Source organism: Lipophrys pholis (genome assembly GCF_963383615.2).
Source record: "Lipophrys pholis genome assembly, chromosome: 1".
Taxonomy (NCBI): Eukaryota; Metazoa; Chordata; class Actinopteri; order Blenniiformes; family Blenniidae; genus Lipophrys; species Lipophrys pholis.
Window position 1 is genome coordinate 42321080 of NC_137635.1, and position 18037 is coordinate 42339116.

At 43.5% G+C, this 18037-nt stretch overlaps 3 protein-coding genes and 1 long non-coding RNA gene across 5 annotated transcripts; 1 reads left to right on the top strand and 3 right to left on the bottom strand.

Moving 5' to 3' along the window:
- Nucleotides 1-2418: 2418 nt before the first annotated feature.
- On the bottom strand, nt 2419-5729 carry LOC308122435 (uncharacterized protein). Its single transcript, XM_080484229.1, has 4 exons — nt 5270-5729; nt 4000-4097; nt 3842-3917; nt 2419-3703 (listed from the first exon to the last, which is right to left on the bottom strand). Exons 1-4 carry the CDS (start codon nt 5559-5561, stop codon nt 2853-2855), a joined length of 1317 nt encoding a protein of 438 aa, XP_080340355.1. The 5' UTR covers nt 5562-5729; the 3' UTR covers nt 2419-2852.
- Nucleotides 5323-9661, top strand: LOC308122443. The gene is made up of 3 exons (XR_013936141.1): nt 5323-5544; nt 5634-5797; nt 7263-9661. It is a non-coding gene; the product is annotated as an uncharacterized lncRNA (long non-coding RNA).
- On the bottom strand, nt 6250-11292 carry LOC308122410 (uncharacterized protein). The gene is made up of 3 exons (XM_080484195.1): nt 10749-11292; nt 9033-9093; nt 6250-8172 (listed from the first exon to the last, which is right to left on the bottom strand). The coding sequence occupies exons 1-3, from the start codon at nt 11124-11126 to the stop codon at nt 7259-7261; spliced, it is 1353 nt and encodes a 450-aa protein (XP_080340321.1). The 5' UTR covers nt 11127-11292; the 3' UTR covers nt 6250-7258.
- A 1969-nt stretch (nt 11293-13261) lies between these two features.
- Nucleotides 13262-17340, bottom strand: LOC308122421 (uncharacterized protein). Of its 2 annotated transcripts, XM_080484207.1 has the most exons (6): nt 16857-17340; nt 16316-16422; nt 15814-15960; nt 15551-15612; nt 15314-15440; nt 13262-14675 (listed from the first exon to the last, which is right to left on the bottom strand). In XM_080484207.1, exons 2-6 carry the CDS (start codon nt 16362-16364, stop codon nt 13837-13839), a joined length of 1224 nt encoding a protein of 407 aa, XP_080340333.1. In that variant the 5' UTR covers nt 16365-16422; nt 16857-17340; the 3' UTR covers nt 13262-13836. The 2 variants fall into 2 exon arrangements, with proteins under 2 accessions (XP_080340333.1, XP_080340332.1); XM_080484206.1 differs by lacking the exons at nt 15551-15612; nt 15814-15960.
- Nucleotides 17341-18037: the final 697 nt, after the last annotated feature.

An 18037-nucleotide genomic window follows, 5' to 3' on the forward strand; every position in this document is an offset into this window, starting at 1 on the left:
TTCCAAAAGTCCAATCTTTTGTACTTATGAAGATAGAAATAAATGCTTTCGTCAGGAAAAGAAGTGTGGCAAGACGCTCAGAAGGATGTAACGTGCATCCAAACCCTTTTTCACGTTTGGGCCTCAAAATATGCCAAGACTGATGGAGAGCTGAGCTTCGGTTTGACCTGCAGCACAGCTCCACTCTCTCTGTTTGTGTAATGGGTGTCCACATGAGGACTACATTCAGGTCGCTCGGGCGCTTCGTTGCTTTTCGTCGTGTTTTGAGTCACATGGGAATTAGTGTGATGTACATAACTTTCCTGCCCATGTCCAAATCGCACCCACAGCTGGAAGATCTGGTGCCACATCAGGCAAGTTCTTAGGTCAATAAGTGGAACTTGCGTGTTGTTAAGCATCGGCCTGCTTGTAACAAACTTAAGTTTTCAACACGTGAGTTTATTCCGTCGCAAACAATCAAGGAGAGCGACGCTCAGTTCATAAGCTACTATCACTTTTGGCTCTTTGCGCGAAAGGCAGCAATAATGAAGCGATTTAATATAATATAATGATATAATATAATGATATAATATAATGTGTTTAGGCTGTGTTCACTCCACGGTAGCGACCCATCAGCGGTGGGATTGCTCCCTTTACCTCCAGGCCACCGTACTGAATCCACATGGGTACTTTTTTTTTTTTAAACCAGCTGATGCTTAAATATCAGTTTTGGAGAGACTGAAACTTTAAAATATCAACTCTCACCACCACTGTTGTACATAACTTCCAAAAGTGTCGAATGACTTTGACAGATAATGTGACACATTTATTCTCCAGTGAACAAAAGACCGTCTACATATCAGCATTTAATGCTCTGCATCTTTTTAGATTTATAAAGCCGTGCTTAACAAAATATTTGTATTGATAGTGAATCATATGACGCATTGCGAAAGGCCTGTGTAAGCTCCTTGTTTTAGGTTTGTAACTTAGAAGTTTCGAGGAACTAAAACCCAGCCAGATGAGTCAGCGATGCCAGGTGGGAAATGTAGGATTTTCTTTTTTTTTTAGGTGTTTTGACACAAGTCATGAGCAAATTAACGACCCCTTTGTTGTTGAATAAGGCCGATCGCAACCAAGTATTTTCACGAAACGGTGAAATTATCATGGATCACATCGAGAAACAGATCACGTTAATATAATTATTGTACGTCTGGCATCGCTGTTCCTCCATTAGTCAAGATATGTGAAGGTCTCTGTTCTAAAACCAATGAATGCAGCTTTAAACGATCAAACGTCCGATTGATCATTTTAGATATTTATATTGTGTATTAAGCAGCTACCTAACACAAAGTTAATATTGTGGCAGCACTTATCTTCTCACTGTACTCGCGTTAATGAAAACCGTAAAGTTAAACCTTAAACAAAACACAAACTGGGACACAAGGGAGATTTGTGGCCGATGTTCTAAAAAAGATTCCGTCTCAAAATGTTAAAAGAAAAAAGGATGAAGTCGTAAGGATGAAGGCTTTTTAGTGTTGATCACTATTTAGTAAATAATCTGAAATGAACAGATTCGGGGGTTGGCGGATTGGATTTCTAAACACTGTTGTTGTGGTTAAGATTTAATTTTTACAGTATTTTTCATTACGACGTGTATTATGTGAATGTTTCCGATCCAATAAATGTTTTAAAGACAATTCTTTGTATTTCTGTGATCCTTCCGACATTTTCTCACACAGCAACGCCACAGTGGCTCTTCCTCTTCCTCTTCTTCTCTCTCTATCGTCATGTCTCCTTTCATCAAACCACCTTTTTTTTTTTAAGTCTCATTATTATAGATTATGAAAATATCTTTCTATCTGCTCATCCTACAAATGCATGGTACTTATGAAACCTAACATGATTGATAACACAATAAATGGGAGTTCCAATGTTATGGAATGTATTGCCAAAAAGCAGTAAAAAAGAAGAAGAACAAAAAAGTCTACTAGTCAGGGCTCAAGTTCTTTGGCTGACATTTAATCTGAACGCGCAGAAGACGAGTCAAATGTAATCCATATGGATTATCTGCATCTTTTTTAATAAATAGATACAAAATTGTTTTTGGTTTGGCCACAGTGTTAGATAACTTTCAGCCAACAAATGCACATTTGTCTATGGATAAACTAGAAGATTAACGCTGCACGTCGTTGCACTGAACCTCATCAGATCTAAACAAACGTCAACAATTCTACTTTCATATTTCGGAAACAAGTAAAACGGATTTATTATTGACGGACGTTCTTACTTGAAAAAGGAGGGTTTTTTTTTATTGGAAATGCAAAACAAAATAGTGCCTTGATCAAAGCGATCATGTAGTGCCAATGTGTACTTCTTTCTTTAAAGAGGCTGGAGTTACAGAAACATACTGTACTTCCTGTTGTAATGGAAAAGACAAAAACCATGAAATATAAAGGTTTTAATTGCATATAGTTAAAAACAGTGGGAATGTAAAAACACATCTAATGTTGTGAAAGGTATGCAAATTATTTTACTATCACTTTATGTGTTTACAACACTACAAATACTTCCCTTTTTAAAATCCAATGTAAAACATTATGTTTTAGAGCGCCAACTGAAAAAAAAAAACCTATTAAATCTCCAATTCAGCTCAAGCAACCAAAAATAAAAGAAATCTGTTATTTTTTTTAAGAAGATCTTTTTTTTTTTTTTTTTAAATAGTGAGTGTATTTAAGATAAACTGTTTTCACTGTGTATATTCACCGTTTTGGAATCCAAAATCAGTTTCTGATGCACTCATTTTCAACTTTTTGGACTTGTTGGATGTTGATTTTGTGGCTTCGGTGAAAGTCGGTGCCGAGCTCTGCTCTCCCTCACTGCGGCGTGTTGGCGAGCCGCTTCTCTTCGGCGTGAAGGGCGATGTGTCGCCGCAGGTGGCTGCCGGATATGAAGGTCTTTCCGCAGAAGGAGCACCTGAACTGCTTGTAGTCTGTGTGGACAGTCATGTGGACCTTGAGGGAGCCCGACTGGGCGAAGCGCTTCCCGCAGTGGACGCAGCCGTAGCGCTTCTCGCCGGTGTGCACGCTCTGGTGGCGCTTGAGGTTGCTGGAGTCGGAGAAGCGCTTGCCGCAGAGCGCGCAGACGAAGGGCTTCTCCCCCGTGTGGACCCTCATGTGGGTCTTCAGGTTCTTGAAGCAGGCCAGGGCCTTGCCGCAGTAGTTGCAGACGAACGACTTCCCCCCGGACTCCCCTCTGCTGAGCCCGTCCTGCTGCCTCCTCGCGTCCCTCCTCATGAGGGCACACTTCCCCGCCACCTCTCGCCTCACAGGGAGCTGCTGCTCCTCTGCGGGCGGCAGCGTCCTCTGCTGGCTGTTGTGGAAAGCTGCAGGCTGCAAACTCGCCTCGCTGAGAGTATAAGGAAAGCTGCCGCTGCCGCCGCCGCCGCTTCCTGAAGCGCTCATGCCAGAGCAGCCGGGATCCACACCCAGAGGATTCTGGGAGCTGTGCTGAAGCTGCGGCTCAAACAGAGCACAGTCATAACCGCTGGTTTCCAGCATCTGGCTGCTGTGCAGGCTTTTCTGACCGGACATGGACGTTGAGCTGACTTCCCCGCTCGTCCACGACTGACTCGACGCACTGCCACCGCTGTCGCCTGCTTCGTGTTTAACCAGCGGCGACGAATCGTCCATCTCGGTTGTCCGTTCTTCGGCGACAGGAGAAAACTCTGGGAGACGGAAATGCAGAGTGAGAGGGGAAAGTTGCAACATATAAACACTTTATAAACATTCGAAACCTCCAAGTTGACGGTATCAAATGAAGAAATTGAAGGGAAATACCATGAAAAAAAAAACAAGAGACTTACTCTCCATCTCAAGATGTGACCAAGACTCTTCCACATCCTCCACTTTGATGATGGCCGTTGTCTCCACTGCAACTGGCTGTAATCAAGGCAGAGAAGATGAGAGCTTCTGGACTGGGTGAAATTCACACGTTTTCGCTGCATGTTCGAGCTCCACTCACCATCTCCTGTGCGGTCTCTCGTCCGAGTTCTGCGGGTGGACTGGGGTCTCTGCACACGGGCGACTCCTGGTTGGACAACTCGCACAACGCCATCTGACCTGGATGAAGAGAGACCGTTGTTGATCGCAACTGTAGGATTGCTTCGACTCAACATAAGCTGCATTTACATGGTCACCTTTTTTTTTGTCAGTCAGGTTCAATTCTTTCCGATGAAAGGATCAGATCGGCCCGTACACATGAACACTGAATAAAAATAATTGGAATACTGTGCCGGTTTGTAAGTACCAGGATCTGGCCCGATTAATTTCAGTGGATCAATCGCATAATGCTTTGCACTGTGACTTTTGTGGTCTGTGACAGGCGCACAGAATCCCCCAACCGGATGGAATTAACCAGAGTGACGACGCTCGTGGAGCGTCTTTGTTTCATTGTTTTTTAACACTGCGACCTCAAAGATACCTTCTCTTGGTCAAGAGGAACCTGGTTGTTCACCTGAACAATAAACTGCATGTCTGATAACTCAGCTGCATTCGAGTGACTTTAAAAACTTCACAGCCAATGAAATGGTCTTCTTCAGTGTTACTGGAATGAAAACGTTTTCTTAAGCTGAAGTAGAGTTAACATTTCTAATGCTGTTTGAAATGGTAAATTATGCATATTTCAAAAAAAGGCTGAAAAAAATATGAATGCATGATGATTCAACATCACTTTTTTGAGTGCATGGATATTTTAATCTTAAGAGTGCAAAATGCATTGAGATTGTAAAATCTAAATTAAAAGTAAGAGTTAAAAATAGGTGGACTGCAGCCAAAAACAAGTTCACAGAATCATAAAAATGAATAAGAGAAAAACGCAAAATGACTGAAGAAGATATTAACTGGTGATGTAAAGTCAACGTTTTGACTTTCAATAAACATTTTTCTGAAAAAGCTTTAAAAAAAAATTGAATTATCTTTCTTTAAGTCACTGTGGTGTAGTTTTACTAAACCAATCATCGTTTAATAATTCCCTTGGGGAAATACAAATTTCTGCATTTACCCATCGCTAGATGATTGGGGTCAAAGGTCAGGCTTGGGGACCCACAGTGGTGATCTGTCTGCGGTGGGAATCGAACCTGCCAACTCCAGATCCCAAGTCCGCTTTGAGAGAATATTTAACACTTTGACTCAAAGCTGAAAGGGCTGTCATTCGGGCAACATAAATCATATAAAACACCGCCTAAAATCACAATTAAAATCACAATAATCACGGTTGACGTGTTAACTGTTACCCGTCGGTCTGCTCCTCTGCAGCAGCTGAACCCGCGCGCGGCCGGCCGCGTGCACTAGCGCGGAGCCGCTCGCGGTGGAGGCGGCTCGCAGGGCGGTCGCTCGGGCTGTCCGCAGCTCCATGAGCCGCAGCTTCCTCCGCAGCACCTCGTTCTCTTTGCGGCTCCGGCTGATCTCCAGCTGCAGCACCGCGTAGCCGCTGTCCACCAGCTCGCAGATCTCCGCCACCGCCGTGTTGGCCAGCACCTCCATGATGGAGGCGAGCTGCGCGTGGAAGGTAGCGACGGGGGGCATTTTTTTTCGACCCGCCACGGGCGCGTTGTTTCAGGAGAGAGCTCCGAGAGGCTGACCTATATTTGTTTACAGTTTCAGAAAGGAGCTCGGCCGCAGTTTTTAAACTGAAAGCGGAGCTTCAGCTGATGTTAAACCCCCCTCCCCGACACGAACCAGGAAGTAATGCCTGGAAGAAAAAAGGAAAACAAGCCGGAATGCGCATGCGCACTGCGTCCAACTACGCGTGTTTCCATCAGGTACTGTATGTAAAACTAAAATCTCCTCTATGAAACTTTGACATTACGCCTAACGCAACAGCCTGGTTGATTAATCCATCTCAGGGGCGCTTTCAGGCCAATTTGGTTTCAATGGGGTGATAAAACTGTTTCATAATCATGTCATGACATCCCAAAAACGTTCACTTCTTTATTCTTCTTTTGTCTGCAAAATCTGTTATGAGCAACATGGAGATTCTAAAGGGATCCAGTGAATGCAATGCACTTCCATACTCCAGCAGCGAAGGCGGTTTTCATTAGTAGTAGGTAGCTGGTGATCACAGCTGCGTTCTCTCGCTACTCTGCATGTCGAGGTGGAAACTGCAGCATATCTATCCATCTTCTCTATCTGTGCCTATGTTACATTGCTGCTATTTCCCCTTATAGTTTTGGGTGTCAGTTTTGCATCACGTCCTCTATTATTGAAACAATCTGACCAGCAGCGTCTTTATTTTTCACACATTGTTTGGAGATACTCGTTTGACACCTCTGATCTAAATAATCACAGCTTTTCTTCACATCACTGTCATACAAACAAGACATTTCAGTTCACCATAGCAAAGTCTAGAAAAATAGCCATATAAAATGCAGGATGTCTTTATTAAAATCCTTAAAAACCAACATCATATCAACTATGTCAGGGCTATATATATAAATGCACGTAAAAACAGGGAAAAGGGTGGAAACTGTTTTGTTTTAACGATCTGGCAGAGTGGGAACACACAACATAGAATTTAACCGTCTTTTTTGCGGGAGGCTGTGATACTAAATAAAATTACCCTGATCTCAGCTTATCAGAGTCATAAGGAGACTTTATGTGCTGATGTGGATTGTGTGTAAAGAAAGAGACAAATGTTTTCTTCACACATTGCACATCTGGAACATAACTTTCTGTAAAAATACAACAAAAAACTGCTTCATCATAATAGAAATGCCAGGTAACCCATTTGTAACCATGCTTTATTTCCAAATTAAAAAAGCATGGACGATAAAATCTTTTTTTTTTTTTTTTTGAAATCTGCCCACAACATACAGCAAGTAAAATACGTGGAACACTGATTTTCTCAGCACTATTGGCACGTCCATCAGTTTGTAATAACCAATGCAGTCTTGCAGATTGCATTGGCTATTGCAAAGAATTCAAACGATAGATTTTAATAAACTACAGTACAATAAATTTGAGGTGGCACAAGAAAAATAGTATGAAAGTAATTGAAGTTCAACAGCACAGTTGTTGGTGATCAGATATTCACTGAGAAAAATAGTGATGTGTTCAATATTCATTTCACCCGCTTTAAATCTGTTTGAATAAAACATTTTTCGGGAGTTGTTGAACAAACCAAACACAATGCATAAAGAAAAACTACACGTCCTTTAAGTTTAAAGGACTTTGCCATAGTTATCAGTGAACTCTTTATATTTACAGTGTTTTGAAATGTTGTCTCAGATGCTTGGGTGACACTTCTTCACGTGCAACTTGAGGCTGTATTTGACGATGAAGCTCTTGGAGCAGACGGAGCAGGAGTATGGCCGCTCTCCGGAGTGAACGCTGAGGTGGGACTTCAGGTGAGCCGACTGCGTGAACTTTTTGCCGCACTGGTGGCAGCTGAACGGCCTCTCGCCCGTGTGGAGACGCATGTGAACGTCCAGGTTCTGCGCCGTGGCGTACGTCTTGCTGCAGAGGGAGCATACGAACCGCTTCCTCCTGGCGCCGGGCTGCCCGTTGCAGAGCTGCGACTGATCGCCGTACATGGCGTAGTTCATCATTTCCCCGTCTTCGTACTCGAAGGCTGAGCTGCTGCCTTCCGACAGCTGGCAGTCGGTGGAGGTTGAGCCCGACACGCTGATCAGTTTCACTCCAAACGATTCGCCTTCCACGTTTTCACTTTGGTGAAATTGTGCAAAAGCCATCGGACCTTTGGACTGTTTGGTCCACGATTGGTCCACGCTGAGGTCCAGTTCCGCTCTGCTGGAGGGAGACTCCATCAGAGCGCTACTGCCGAAATATACCTGTCTGTGAGAACCTGAAGGAACGAGCGTGCACTCCTGGACCACGTGGACGTCCGAGTCCATCTGGGAGGAATAGGAACACCCGGACTCCCCAGCGTCCACCTCCACATCTCCACCGAGCTGCCCAGAGCAGCTGGGCTCACTGCGAGGGGAGTCCAGAGAGTACACAGACATAGTCTTCTTCTGCATTCCGACGGTCACTTTCGGAATTTTAGGATTGTCGGGAGATGGCTTCCTCTCAGCGTCCTCCTTTTCTGGCCAGATCATCCTCTTGTGCCAGCTGTTTGGAAACGATGCGGTGACCTCTCTGGATCCAGCCGACCCTCCGTCGGAAGGTTTATTAGAACCTTTGAAATGAGCAGAGACAAACGGTGATTAACAAACGCACGACACATAAAAGCTTTTTTTTTTTTATCACCGTTTTGCATTTGTACCCTCGGCTAGAGTTGAGCTGTATTTGACATTGTTTGTCCACACTCGTATTTTTGGGGGACAGCAACACTGTTCTTTTGTCCATGGGAACATCTGTGGCAAACCCCATGAACAAATCCTGCCCGGGCAATAACTTTTTTGGAGTAAGACTCAGGGGGGCTCAACCTTGGAAGAAAGAGACTCAGGGATGTAGTCTGGCGTTTCACTCGACCTCAGTCTGACAGCAACTTCAGTCAACTTGATACTAAACGTAATGACCATATAGAGGAAACTCCAACTCCGTTAACGTGCTCCAGTTAACCACCACTGACGATGCATAGTGACATCACACCTCTACAGTCTTCATGATTGGCGACTGTGGCCCTATGATCATTTTTTTTATAGAAAATCTGATGTTAAAATGACTCTTGACTGCTAAATTTAATCTAGTTCACTCATTTGTTCCCATTTTGAAGAAAATTGAGACGAAAAAAGACAAATCCGGTCCAGTTCCTCATTTAGTGGAAGTGAACACTTCTGACAAACTGGAAGAGATTTCCTCACAAGATTTTCACATTTGGGACAAATATAGGTCACGGTGACCTTTGACTTCTAAAAACGAATCGGCTGAAGTGGATCGTACGGCTTTGGACGATTTTCTGGAACAAAATTGACATCTGATCACCAGAAAACCATCAGTTTATCCTGTTAGGTAACAAGTTAGTTTTCCATAGAAAATTCCTTCCGGACGTTATGGAAATGTATCAACGGCAACACCAGAGTAATTTCTTCTCACCTTCGTCAAATGTGTCGTTGCTGTCAGAGTCTTCATCTTTGATTAGCACCACATCTGGAAGCTGTGAATGACACAAGAAAATATCACAAGTAGTATTTAGTATTTACAAGTAGAATATGAAACTTTGAGATGCCTGAGGTCCTCTGGAAGAGGTTTACTACGTTTTAGTCGGAAGAAAACTAGGTGAAGCAGCTTTTAGTTCTGAAGCTCTTCACCTGTGGAACAAAGTCTCTGAGCACCTGACAGCTGCTGACACACACACACATACTTTTCAAAACCAGGACTTAAAACACTTATTTGTAGAGGCTTCTGAATAAACAATAGATGCATTATTTCTATGTCGGATGCGTGGAGCCAGTCTGTTGTTTGTGAAGGTACCTGGGACAGCGTGACGTGTGGAGTTCTCTGATAATGTGATGCCGAACACCAAATATGGGAAAAGAGCCAAGTGAATTTGATCCAATGAAATGGTTGAGTGTAAGACAGAGAATGTAAGCGGTTATAAAGTATTTCATACTCTTAATTCCTTAAGATGAACTCTTATTAAATGCTTGCTTTAATGCATTTCTCTCAATTATTTGTAAAGCTTTAATGTCTTTCTTTTATTTCTCTATAAAACACTGAACTGTAATGTCTGAATGGTGCTCTATGAATACATTTACCTTGCCAATAAGATGCTGTGTGTTTGGACTCAACAAGTAAACAACCCAAATGGTTACTTCTAATTAAGACATTAATTCTCCATCTCATACACAACCAATAACGTGTAAACTAATTAAGATGGAGTCCTCATTGGCTGACTGGTCTTTAAGATTAAATGAGGTTTTAATGGAAGAATAACTGAACCGGGAACATCCAGGGAAGGCGGTGATTACATTAACTTTGAACAGCTGGCTTAAGTATTTATGGTGACCACGGAACATTGCAACAGTAAATGATCACATTATCTATAAAATGTTATTTTGCTTTCCTTCAATAACAAGATAATTAACACAAGCAAACAGCCCAGAGCCAAAGGATAGAAAGAAATGATCATCTCAAAGTGCAGCAGCCATCTGCACATCAAGATAACCAACCACAGATCAGGAGATTTTTTTTTTCTTCCCCAAGCAATAATTTACATCAGCCTGATATTCCAGTAGCGAAATAAACAATTAATGGAACAAAAGCCGTCTGTGTCCAAACAAAATTATCTGGCTTCCACAAATTATTATTTCTGTAACACTGAAGCCAATTAGGGATTTCAACTCTCAGATAATCTCTGGGATAAATGTAGAGTCTGTTATGAAAAATTATGTCCACAGTTAGTTCAGTTGAAGCTGTAATTTAAGTTAGTTTTAAAATTAGTTGACTATAATGTAAAAAAAAGAGGTGAAGAATATACAACACTTTTTTATCATAACCGAGTCATTCCCTTGTAATGGGGAAATAAACAGTTTATAACCTTCATTAATCTTGTCTGGATTATATAGACTTGGATTGTGTTATAAATAGAGGAAAACTATCTATAATACCAATTACTAAAGATTCCAACCTTTAAAGAAAAAACTTCAGGTTTTTCTTAAGACGTTTGATTGAGTAAACAAGTGGGAAAACATACTGACAGCTAAGAAGAGTTTAAAATTCAGCAATATATCATTATAGAATATACTGCTGATAGTTTGCAACAACTTCCTCTAAACTATCGAGAGGAATGGCTTTGGCTGATTTGTTTACCTCTTGCTGCGCCACCGCGGCGTGTCTCCCGTCCCTCCCGGCGGCCGGAGCAGCGGCGGCGGCTTCTGTTCCGCCTCCGTCGCGCTGCTGCCGCGGTGTTTGCGGCCGCAAAGCGTCTCCCGCGGCCGGATCGCCCTGCGCCTCCGCAGCCTGCACCGCCCCCCCGCCGCCGCTGCCCCGGACCACGATGGACTCGATGAGGTGCAGCTTCTTCCGCAGGTCGTCGTTCTCCTTGTGGCTGCGGCTGATCTCGCGCTGCAGCACCGCGTAGCCTTCGTCCACCAGCTCGCAGATCTCCACCACGGCCGCCTTGGTGAGCGCGCCCATGATGATGGACAGCTGCTCGTGCAGCACCGCGCTGCTCAGCAGCACCGACATCCCGCCGCTTTCAGACAACCGGGACCGGACCGAAACGCGTCCGCACGGGGCTGCAGTGGACTCTGATTGGACGGAGGAGGAGATGGAGGCTGACTGGAGCCGCTCAGACTTCTCAGCGTACCACAGACGTCTTCTCTGAAGCGTCTCCAACCTCAAAGACGACGCACTGCTTCCTGCTCCCAACTGGCGTCACTTCCGCTCTGGCTGCTTTGTTGTTAATGTTTACCTTCTGAATTATATTTTAATCTGACGTTATTCTGCAATTCAAAACACAATTCTTTTCATTCTTACCGTCTTTGTTTCTGATTATATTCATTAGTTTCAAACCAATCTCCTAAAGCATTTCTTTTTCAAATTTAATCTACTTAATATTAAAGGCGTCAGATTATTAAGCTTTTCAACAGTTTCCTTTGGGTCTCGTTGGTCCAGAAACGTTGTATCCAAAGTTTTTTGCCCCAAATCCAGCTTGATTTTCATCCATTTCAATATTGGATCATATGAGCTGCATTCAGAATCTGCTGTGTCTGTGAGAGCTGGCCTGTCTCCGCCCACATATGCCTATCTTGGGAAGCAGAGAAAGTTCTCTGGTGTCACGTGCAAGAATAGAGCTGCCTAATTGTGGGAGAGTCAAAGGGAGGGTCTACCTTGATTGGGATTGGCTGAACCCCCAATGACAATGTTTAGGGTTTGATTTGTGATTCGCTGGTTGGAGCTGTTGGAACCCGGCCTTGGGCCCGCTGGTTCTTCCAGGTCCTCTGATCCTGTACTTGGTTGTCTAACAAAGTCTCAAGACAGAAAGATACATTTCGACACCGAGTAAATTCTGCAGGAGCACACTCAAAGTGTCCCGAACTTTCGGGGATCACAGTTGGGTTTTTCTCCTGGGGGTAGGCCTGCCCCATCAATGGGTCGGTCTTTTTCGCAATTGGTCAATTTGAAAAATTACACCTTATTGCCAACTAGAAAAGACGTCTCATCAGTTCTTGTGTGAAAATATTGTGTGAAGAATTGTTTGTCCAGAGTTATCTCGTGGCCTTGACTGTATCATCTTGACAGTATCATACCATCCCTGCAAATTCAGCATTTCTTACTGATTAATAATAATATATTCTATTTGTATAACACTCAAAGACACTTGGCTTTTGTTCTGTTGTCCTGATAAGACACAGGTGGCCAGACATTACTTCAGAGTTTTGAAAAAATGGCACTCTACTGTTTTTAGGCCTCAAATTGCATAGAAGTTTAAAGAGTTTAAGATTATGATCATTAGCTCAGTATAGTATTCTTCAAAGTGCACACTTTTCATAAAGTGTCAGGGAGAGAGATGACAGACCTTACTTCTGGGGCGTCACTCCCAGGTATGAGGATGCATTTTATGATCGGAAAACCATCAAAGAGAATTTTACATAATATATCATATATAAAATATTTTTAATATTTACCTATTACTAATTAAAATGTTAAACTGTCTTAATTTAGTATTTTAAAGCCACAAATGTCTATTTTTGGCCTCATATTAATTTAGTGGCCAAAATTTGATATGTTGTGGTCTCAAATTAGTATTTTAAAGCCAAAAAATATATTTAGTGGCGTGAAATGTAGATTTCATGGCCTCAAGTTAGTATTTCATGTCCGCAAATTATTGTTTCATTCCTACAAAATACTTATTTGTGGCCACAATTTTAAGTTTTAATTCAGAATTAATGTCTGTTCTAATTTATATTTGTTTCATTAATCTTATTGAAACAGTTTTTTTGATCAGTTGATTGTTACATTTAAAAAAAAGGCCTCCCGTATAGTTTTTTTTTTATGGGTCAGTTTGACCTTGTTTCACCTTTCTATTTTGATTTATAAATATCAGACTTGGGTTTTAGTCATGGAATAGAGTCATATGAAATGTGTGTAGATGTGTCTCTGGGTAACTACTAAGTATAGCTTGAATTATTCTCAAGTTAGAAACTTAGAATGATCTGTTGTTTTGATGCTGTTAAGAATTTAACTTTTGATTTAAGAATTCTTACTGTGAAATATTCATTTTCTTAACCCAGTGGTAGCCATCATGGTAAACATTTGCTTGGCATAACAAGACTACATAAAAAAAAAAAATAAAAAAAAAGTCATACTTCTTAAATTCAGTGAGTCGGTGCAAACTTTTAAAATATTTACAAGTATTGAACAGTCATTCTTTCATGTCAACATTTATGAGACAACTCTCCCTGCCTCTATGATCAACAGCAAACGTCACCTGAAACACAGTGTTGTTATTCTACTACCACATCAAACATGTCTGCATATAAAGTCCCCGTCCAGCAGTCAAACCCTTCATCCAGCATTGCACACGTTTATTTTCAGATATACAGCAATCAATGAATAGCCACATGCTTCTTGCAAATGTTAGCTTGCTACAAACTAAATATACCAGGCAATCCCAAAGTATTGAAGTGGACCTAAAAATGGCCGACGTTCTTGTTGAGGTAAGAATTGATTCAGATCAGGTCAGGGGACCATTTCGTCTCTTTTTGTACCAAGGCAGTTAAAAATGAGTAAGGCCCGACAAGAGTTACCACGCTCGGCACTACTGATCAGTTTTATGTTACAGTAACTCTTCAGAAGAGCTCCGTTCAGTAACAGCAGTGAGGTTTTGGTCCGCCAATTCACGCTCAGAATCAGTTTCAGCTTATCCGCACACAGTGTTTGTACTCGTCACATGTTACAGCTGTCCAGGGAGCGCTGCCTGCTCGGCCATGTGGTGCTTCTGTTGGTGTATCCTCAGGTTCTGTTTCCCGGCGAATCTTTTCCCGCAGTGCTCGCAGGCGAATGGCCGCTCTCCGGTGTGGACACTCTGGTGAGTCTTCAGGTGGCCTGACTGAGTGAACCGTTTCCCGCACTGGGCGCAGCTGTACGGCCGCTCGCCCGTGTGAACGCGGACGTGTGTCTCCAGGCTTCGGGAGGAAGTGAAGCATTTTCCACAGTAGCTGCAGACGAAGCGTCGATCCCTGCAGTACCTGTTGAGGTCGAGGGGATCGAGTCTGGAGCCGCTGAGGGATAAGGCCAAAGGGAAACTGGCCGCGTTCAAGTCGGAGGCCTTGTCCATAAGCGTTGGTCGGTGGTCTGGTTTCAAGTAGGACCGATGATGAACCATGCTAGGCAGACCCTGGCTGCTCCACGAAGAGCACAAGTCCAGCTCGGCGTCATAGTGGCGGGAGCTGATCAGCGAAATGCCCCGTTTCAGCTCGGAGGTCCCGGGGAGTGACGCTGGACTGTCTCCCGACCTGAGCAGGAACGGCTTGGCAGTCTGGGCTGCAGAAGGAGCGTGACCGTCTGACTCTGCAGCCAAATCAAACACGACATCGGCGGAGTTGCTGTCAGTGGTCCCTGGGGGTCCTGCAGGAGAACTGGGCATGCTGTGGGACTCCTGATGCTCGAGATGCTCCGACAGTTCACTACTGCTCTGGTCCCATAGGCGGACGTCTGCAGCTGAAGCAGAGATCCTGACGCCCGAGGGCCCCTCGTCGCTGTCATCTGCCTGTGACGGCAGCATCTCTGTCCCTGAGGAGAAACAGATCAAGTCTCTTAGAGAGAAACGATGTCTTTTAATATTAAACACAAACCGCTGAGGTTCTTAATAATTAAAAGTGAAAAAATACTGTCCATCTTATGTGCAAGTCCCAGATTAACTAGTGATAAACGACCAGATCCTTCATCCTTGAATTCCTACATTATCATCTGTACAAACTCCTAAAACATGTACAAGAGACCGTTACAGGGACGAGGAAGCGCTCACTACATTCCACTCACCACCAGAGGCAAGCATGCCATTATCCCTGAGAGACTATTGTTTCAGAGAAGTGAGTTTCATAACGAGAGAAAAAGTAAAAGTCACTCTTTGACAACCCAAATCCACATCTGTCTCAGACTGAGTAACAATGCTTGAATTCCTAAGTCTATAATTCCCGTAGATAAAATGTTGCGAGGTCGGCGCAGTGTTTTTTCTTTTTTAATCCTACTGTGTCAGAATGGCTCAACTAAAATCTTCAATGGAAATATCCAAGAGTCGCTTCATTGGCACTGTTCAATTTAAAAAAAGTATGTCCTCCGTCCTCCCCTTTCAAAATCCAGCCTCACTTTTATTTAAACTTGAATTGTGGCAACGACATGCTAAACAATTTCAACTTGTTGACTCGTACCATTGTCGTTCAGAAGCAGCTCGTTTGTAGTGAGGTTGTCAGTCACCTCCTCCTTTGTGGTTTCCTCCTTTATCAGAACGACGTCTTGGTCAGACTGCTGTTCGTCTGCTGGCGCTGCAGAGGAATCCTGAGAGCAAAAGACAAAGAAATGAACAACTGCTATTTTATTTATTAAGTGGAGACAACCCCTGAAGGTTATATGAAATAATAATAAAGCATTTGTCTTGCATTGCTCACTCTTTTTGTGCGACTCTTTGTTGCTCGACTCTCGGGAGTGAAGGGTGCAAAGATAAGCTGATCTAGCAGAATTAATAAATAAATAGAATACAATATATATTTATTATTATATTATTAAGGTGTCATCCATAGAATCCACTAAGAGCACCATAAAATCCACTAAAAGCCCTGAGCAAAACAGGAAAAACACAAACATCCATCACTCAGTCAACCATGTCTTCTGTCAATGTGCCATTGCATTGATTTCTTATAAAACATATTACCCATCAAATGCGTTTTTCTGTGTTGAGTGTGGTGATTGCTGTTGGATAGAAACGGTTCTTGAATCTGCTTGTTCTCGTTTTTAACGCTCTTCATCGTCTGCCTGACGGCGGCAGTTCGACCTGAGCGTGTCCAGGGTGTGAATTGTCCTGAATTATAAATACAGACCCAAAGCACTATTTATTGCCTTTAAACATAGAAAAGAATATAACTACAACTTAAGTTCAAACTCAAACGACCCAGTTGTTTTCTCCGGCATTGTGTTTATGATTGAAAATGTACAACGTGTCATACTGTTTGCCATATTGGTTTCATCTACATCTTCATGTCATTTATAAAAAATAGGGTAACTAGCGTCTTTATCATGTGTAAGCTTGACTGATGTTATGGAGCCAGATCATTTCGGTCTAAAATCTTTCATCACAGTGAGGTCAAATTATCTTCCACATTGTGTACTACAGGAGCGCCACTGTGTTTTGTCTTGAGTTGTGTTATTGGTCTCACCCCTTCTGTTGCTTCCGTGGTCACATCCGATCCCGAGAGCAGCCCACATCTTCTGAGGTTCGACACTTTCAGCTGCTTGTGGCACAGTCCAGCGGGTAAGGCGTGCTCTGGAGGGGAGGAGACCAGTGGAAGTGGAAGTCAGACAACTCCTGCTTGATCACACATGGTGCACCAAGAGTTTTGTTTGTTTTTTCTTAACAGTGACAAAACCAAGGTCAACGTGTTGGTCCTCGAGCCTGGATGTTTTGATGATGGCAGTAATAGAGTGGTAAGAGAGGAAAACCTGTTTGCACCACTTTGAGGTGCATCCAGACAGCAGGAGGCCGAGGTCATACTGAGTTTATGTTAATAGAAGGTGTATGTGGAGTTCTAGAGAGAATCGGGAGTGAACTTTCCTCAGTTCAGACAGAAACAGGTATATCAGACCACTGGCGCGGTCGGTTCTCCCACATCCTGCCACCACCAGCCGTCGGGCACAACAGACTGGTTGAACAGCCAGAGGTTTAGAAAACCAAAACAAAAGCAGGCCGAACAAACTCACCGATGGCGAAATCCACCAGGTCCCCGCCGCCCTCCCCCTCCACCGGGCCGCCGTAGTCCAGCATCTCGGCGTGTCCGCGGTTACCCCGGGCGATGATGGACTCGATGAGCTCCAGCTTCCTCCTCAGCGCCTCGTTCTCCTTGTGGCTGCGGCTGATCTCCAGCTGCAGCACGGCGTAGCTGTCGTCCACCAGCTCGCAGATCTCCGCCACCGCCGCTTTCGCCAGCGCCTCCATGATGGACGTCAGCTGGGAATGAAACGCCTTGTAAGTCGTCATCTCGGCCCGACGACGAGCAGCAAGCTGCCGCCGAAACGTGGATTCAGTAACGGGGGCGACGTATCCAGGGGAGGAGACGCGGCAGACCGGACGAGTGCCGCGTTTACCGGCTGGGCGAGGCGGTGGATGCTGCCGCGGCGGACTGTCGTTGTTTGGAGTTTGTCGGTTATCGCTCAGCTTCAGCGTGTCCGCAGCAACTTCCGCTTCAGCAATGTCAAAACAAAACACCTTTCTAAATACGCTTATCTCTTAGCTTCAGCGTGGCCAGACCAACTTCCGCCCCGATACTGTCAAAATAAAAGATCCCAACGACTATAGTCTTCTCAGCTTCAGAGGGTCGACAGCAACTTCCACTGACACCCGTTCAATGTGAAAGATCCCACTACGAGCACATCTCAAGTACCTCGAAAACGTGTTTTTTCTATCTCATTTAATTTAGTTGAAAAAGCAAAACACATCGAGTAAAGGAGTCTCTGTCACATAGCCTATCTTACATAGTGCCTAATGTAGCCTATACTACTTTTCTATTCTATATTACATTCAGTTTTATTCTTTACTATTTTTACAGTTTTTTGCATTGACCAGGCCTCAGGAACAGCTAATACGTATGTATTATTCCATTATTAGCTGCAGCATTACATTCTGGAATGATTTTATGCTACTTAATTCATGTAATAACTGCATTGTAAACATAATGTCATTATGATAGCTAAAACATGCTCTTACGCTACTGGAACGTTGTTATGTTGTTGGGTTGACGACATTGAAAAATGCTAAATTATTCCATTCTTGGTTGTCACAACATGATGAAAACTTTTGTGAACACTTCATGGAGCCACTATAGAGCGACGAAAGAGCCACATGTGGTTTAAGAGCTGCAGGTTGCAGAAGCAGCGAGAATATC

Excerpts from the sequence above, each read along its gene's own strand:
- LOC308122435 (XM_080484229.1), bottom strand. The coding sequence starts at position 5,561 with ATGCCCCCCGTCGCTACCTTCCACGCGCAGCTCGCCTCCATCATGGAG. Across the intron at positions 3,918-3,999 it reads GAGAGACCGCACAGGAGATG|CCAGTTGCAGTGGAGACAAC; the intron begins GTGAGTGGAGCT and ends CCTTGATTACAG. Across the intron at positions 3,704-3,841 it reads GTCACATCTTGAGATGGAGA|AGTTTTCTCCTGTCGCCGAA; the intron begins GTAAGTCTCTTG and ends TCCGTCTCCCAG.
- LOC308122410 (XM_080484195.1), bottom strand. The coding sequence starts at position 11,126 with ATGTCGGTGCTGCTGAGCAGCGCGGTGCTGCACGAGCAGCTGTCCATC. Across the intron at positions 9,094-10,748 it reads CCGCGGTGGCGCAGCAAGAG|CTTCCAGATGTGGTGCTAAT; the intron begins GTAAACAAATCA and ends TGTCATTCACAG. Across the intron at positions 8,173-9,032 it reads CAACGACACATTTGACGAAG|GTTCTAATAAACCTTCCGAC; the intron begins GTGAGAAGAAAT and ends CTCATTTCAAAG.
- LOC308122421 (XM_080484206.1), bottom strand. The coding sequence starts at position 17,133 with ATGACGACTTACAAGGCGTTTCATTCCCAGCTGACGTCCATCATGGAG. Across the intron at positions 15,441-16,315 it reads CCACGGAAGCAACAGAAGGG|GATTCCTCTGCAGCGCCAGC; the intron begins GTGAGACCAATA and ends TTTTGCTCTCAG. Across the intron at positions 14,676-15,313 it reads GCTGCTTCTGAACGACAATG|GGACAGAGATGCTGCCGTCA; the intron begins GTACGAGTCAAC and ends GTTTCTCCTCAG.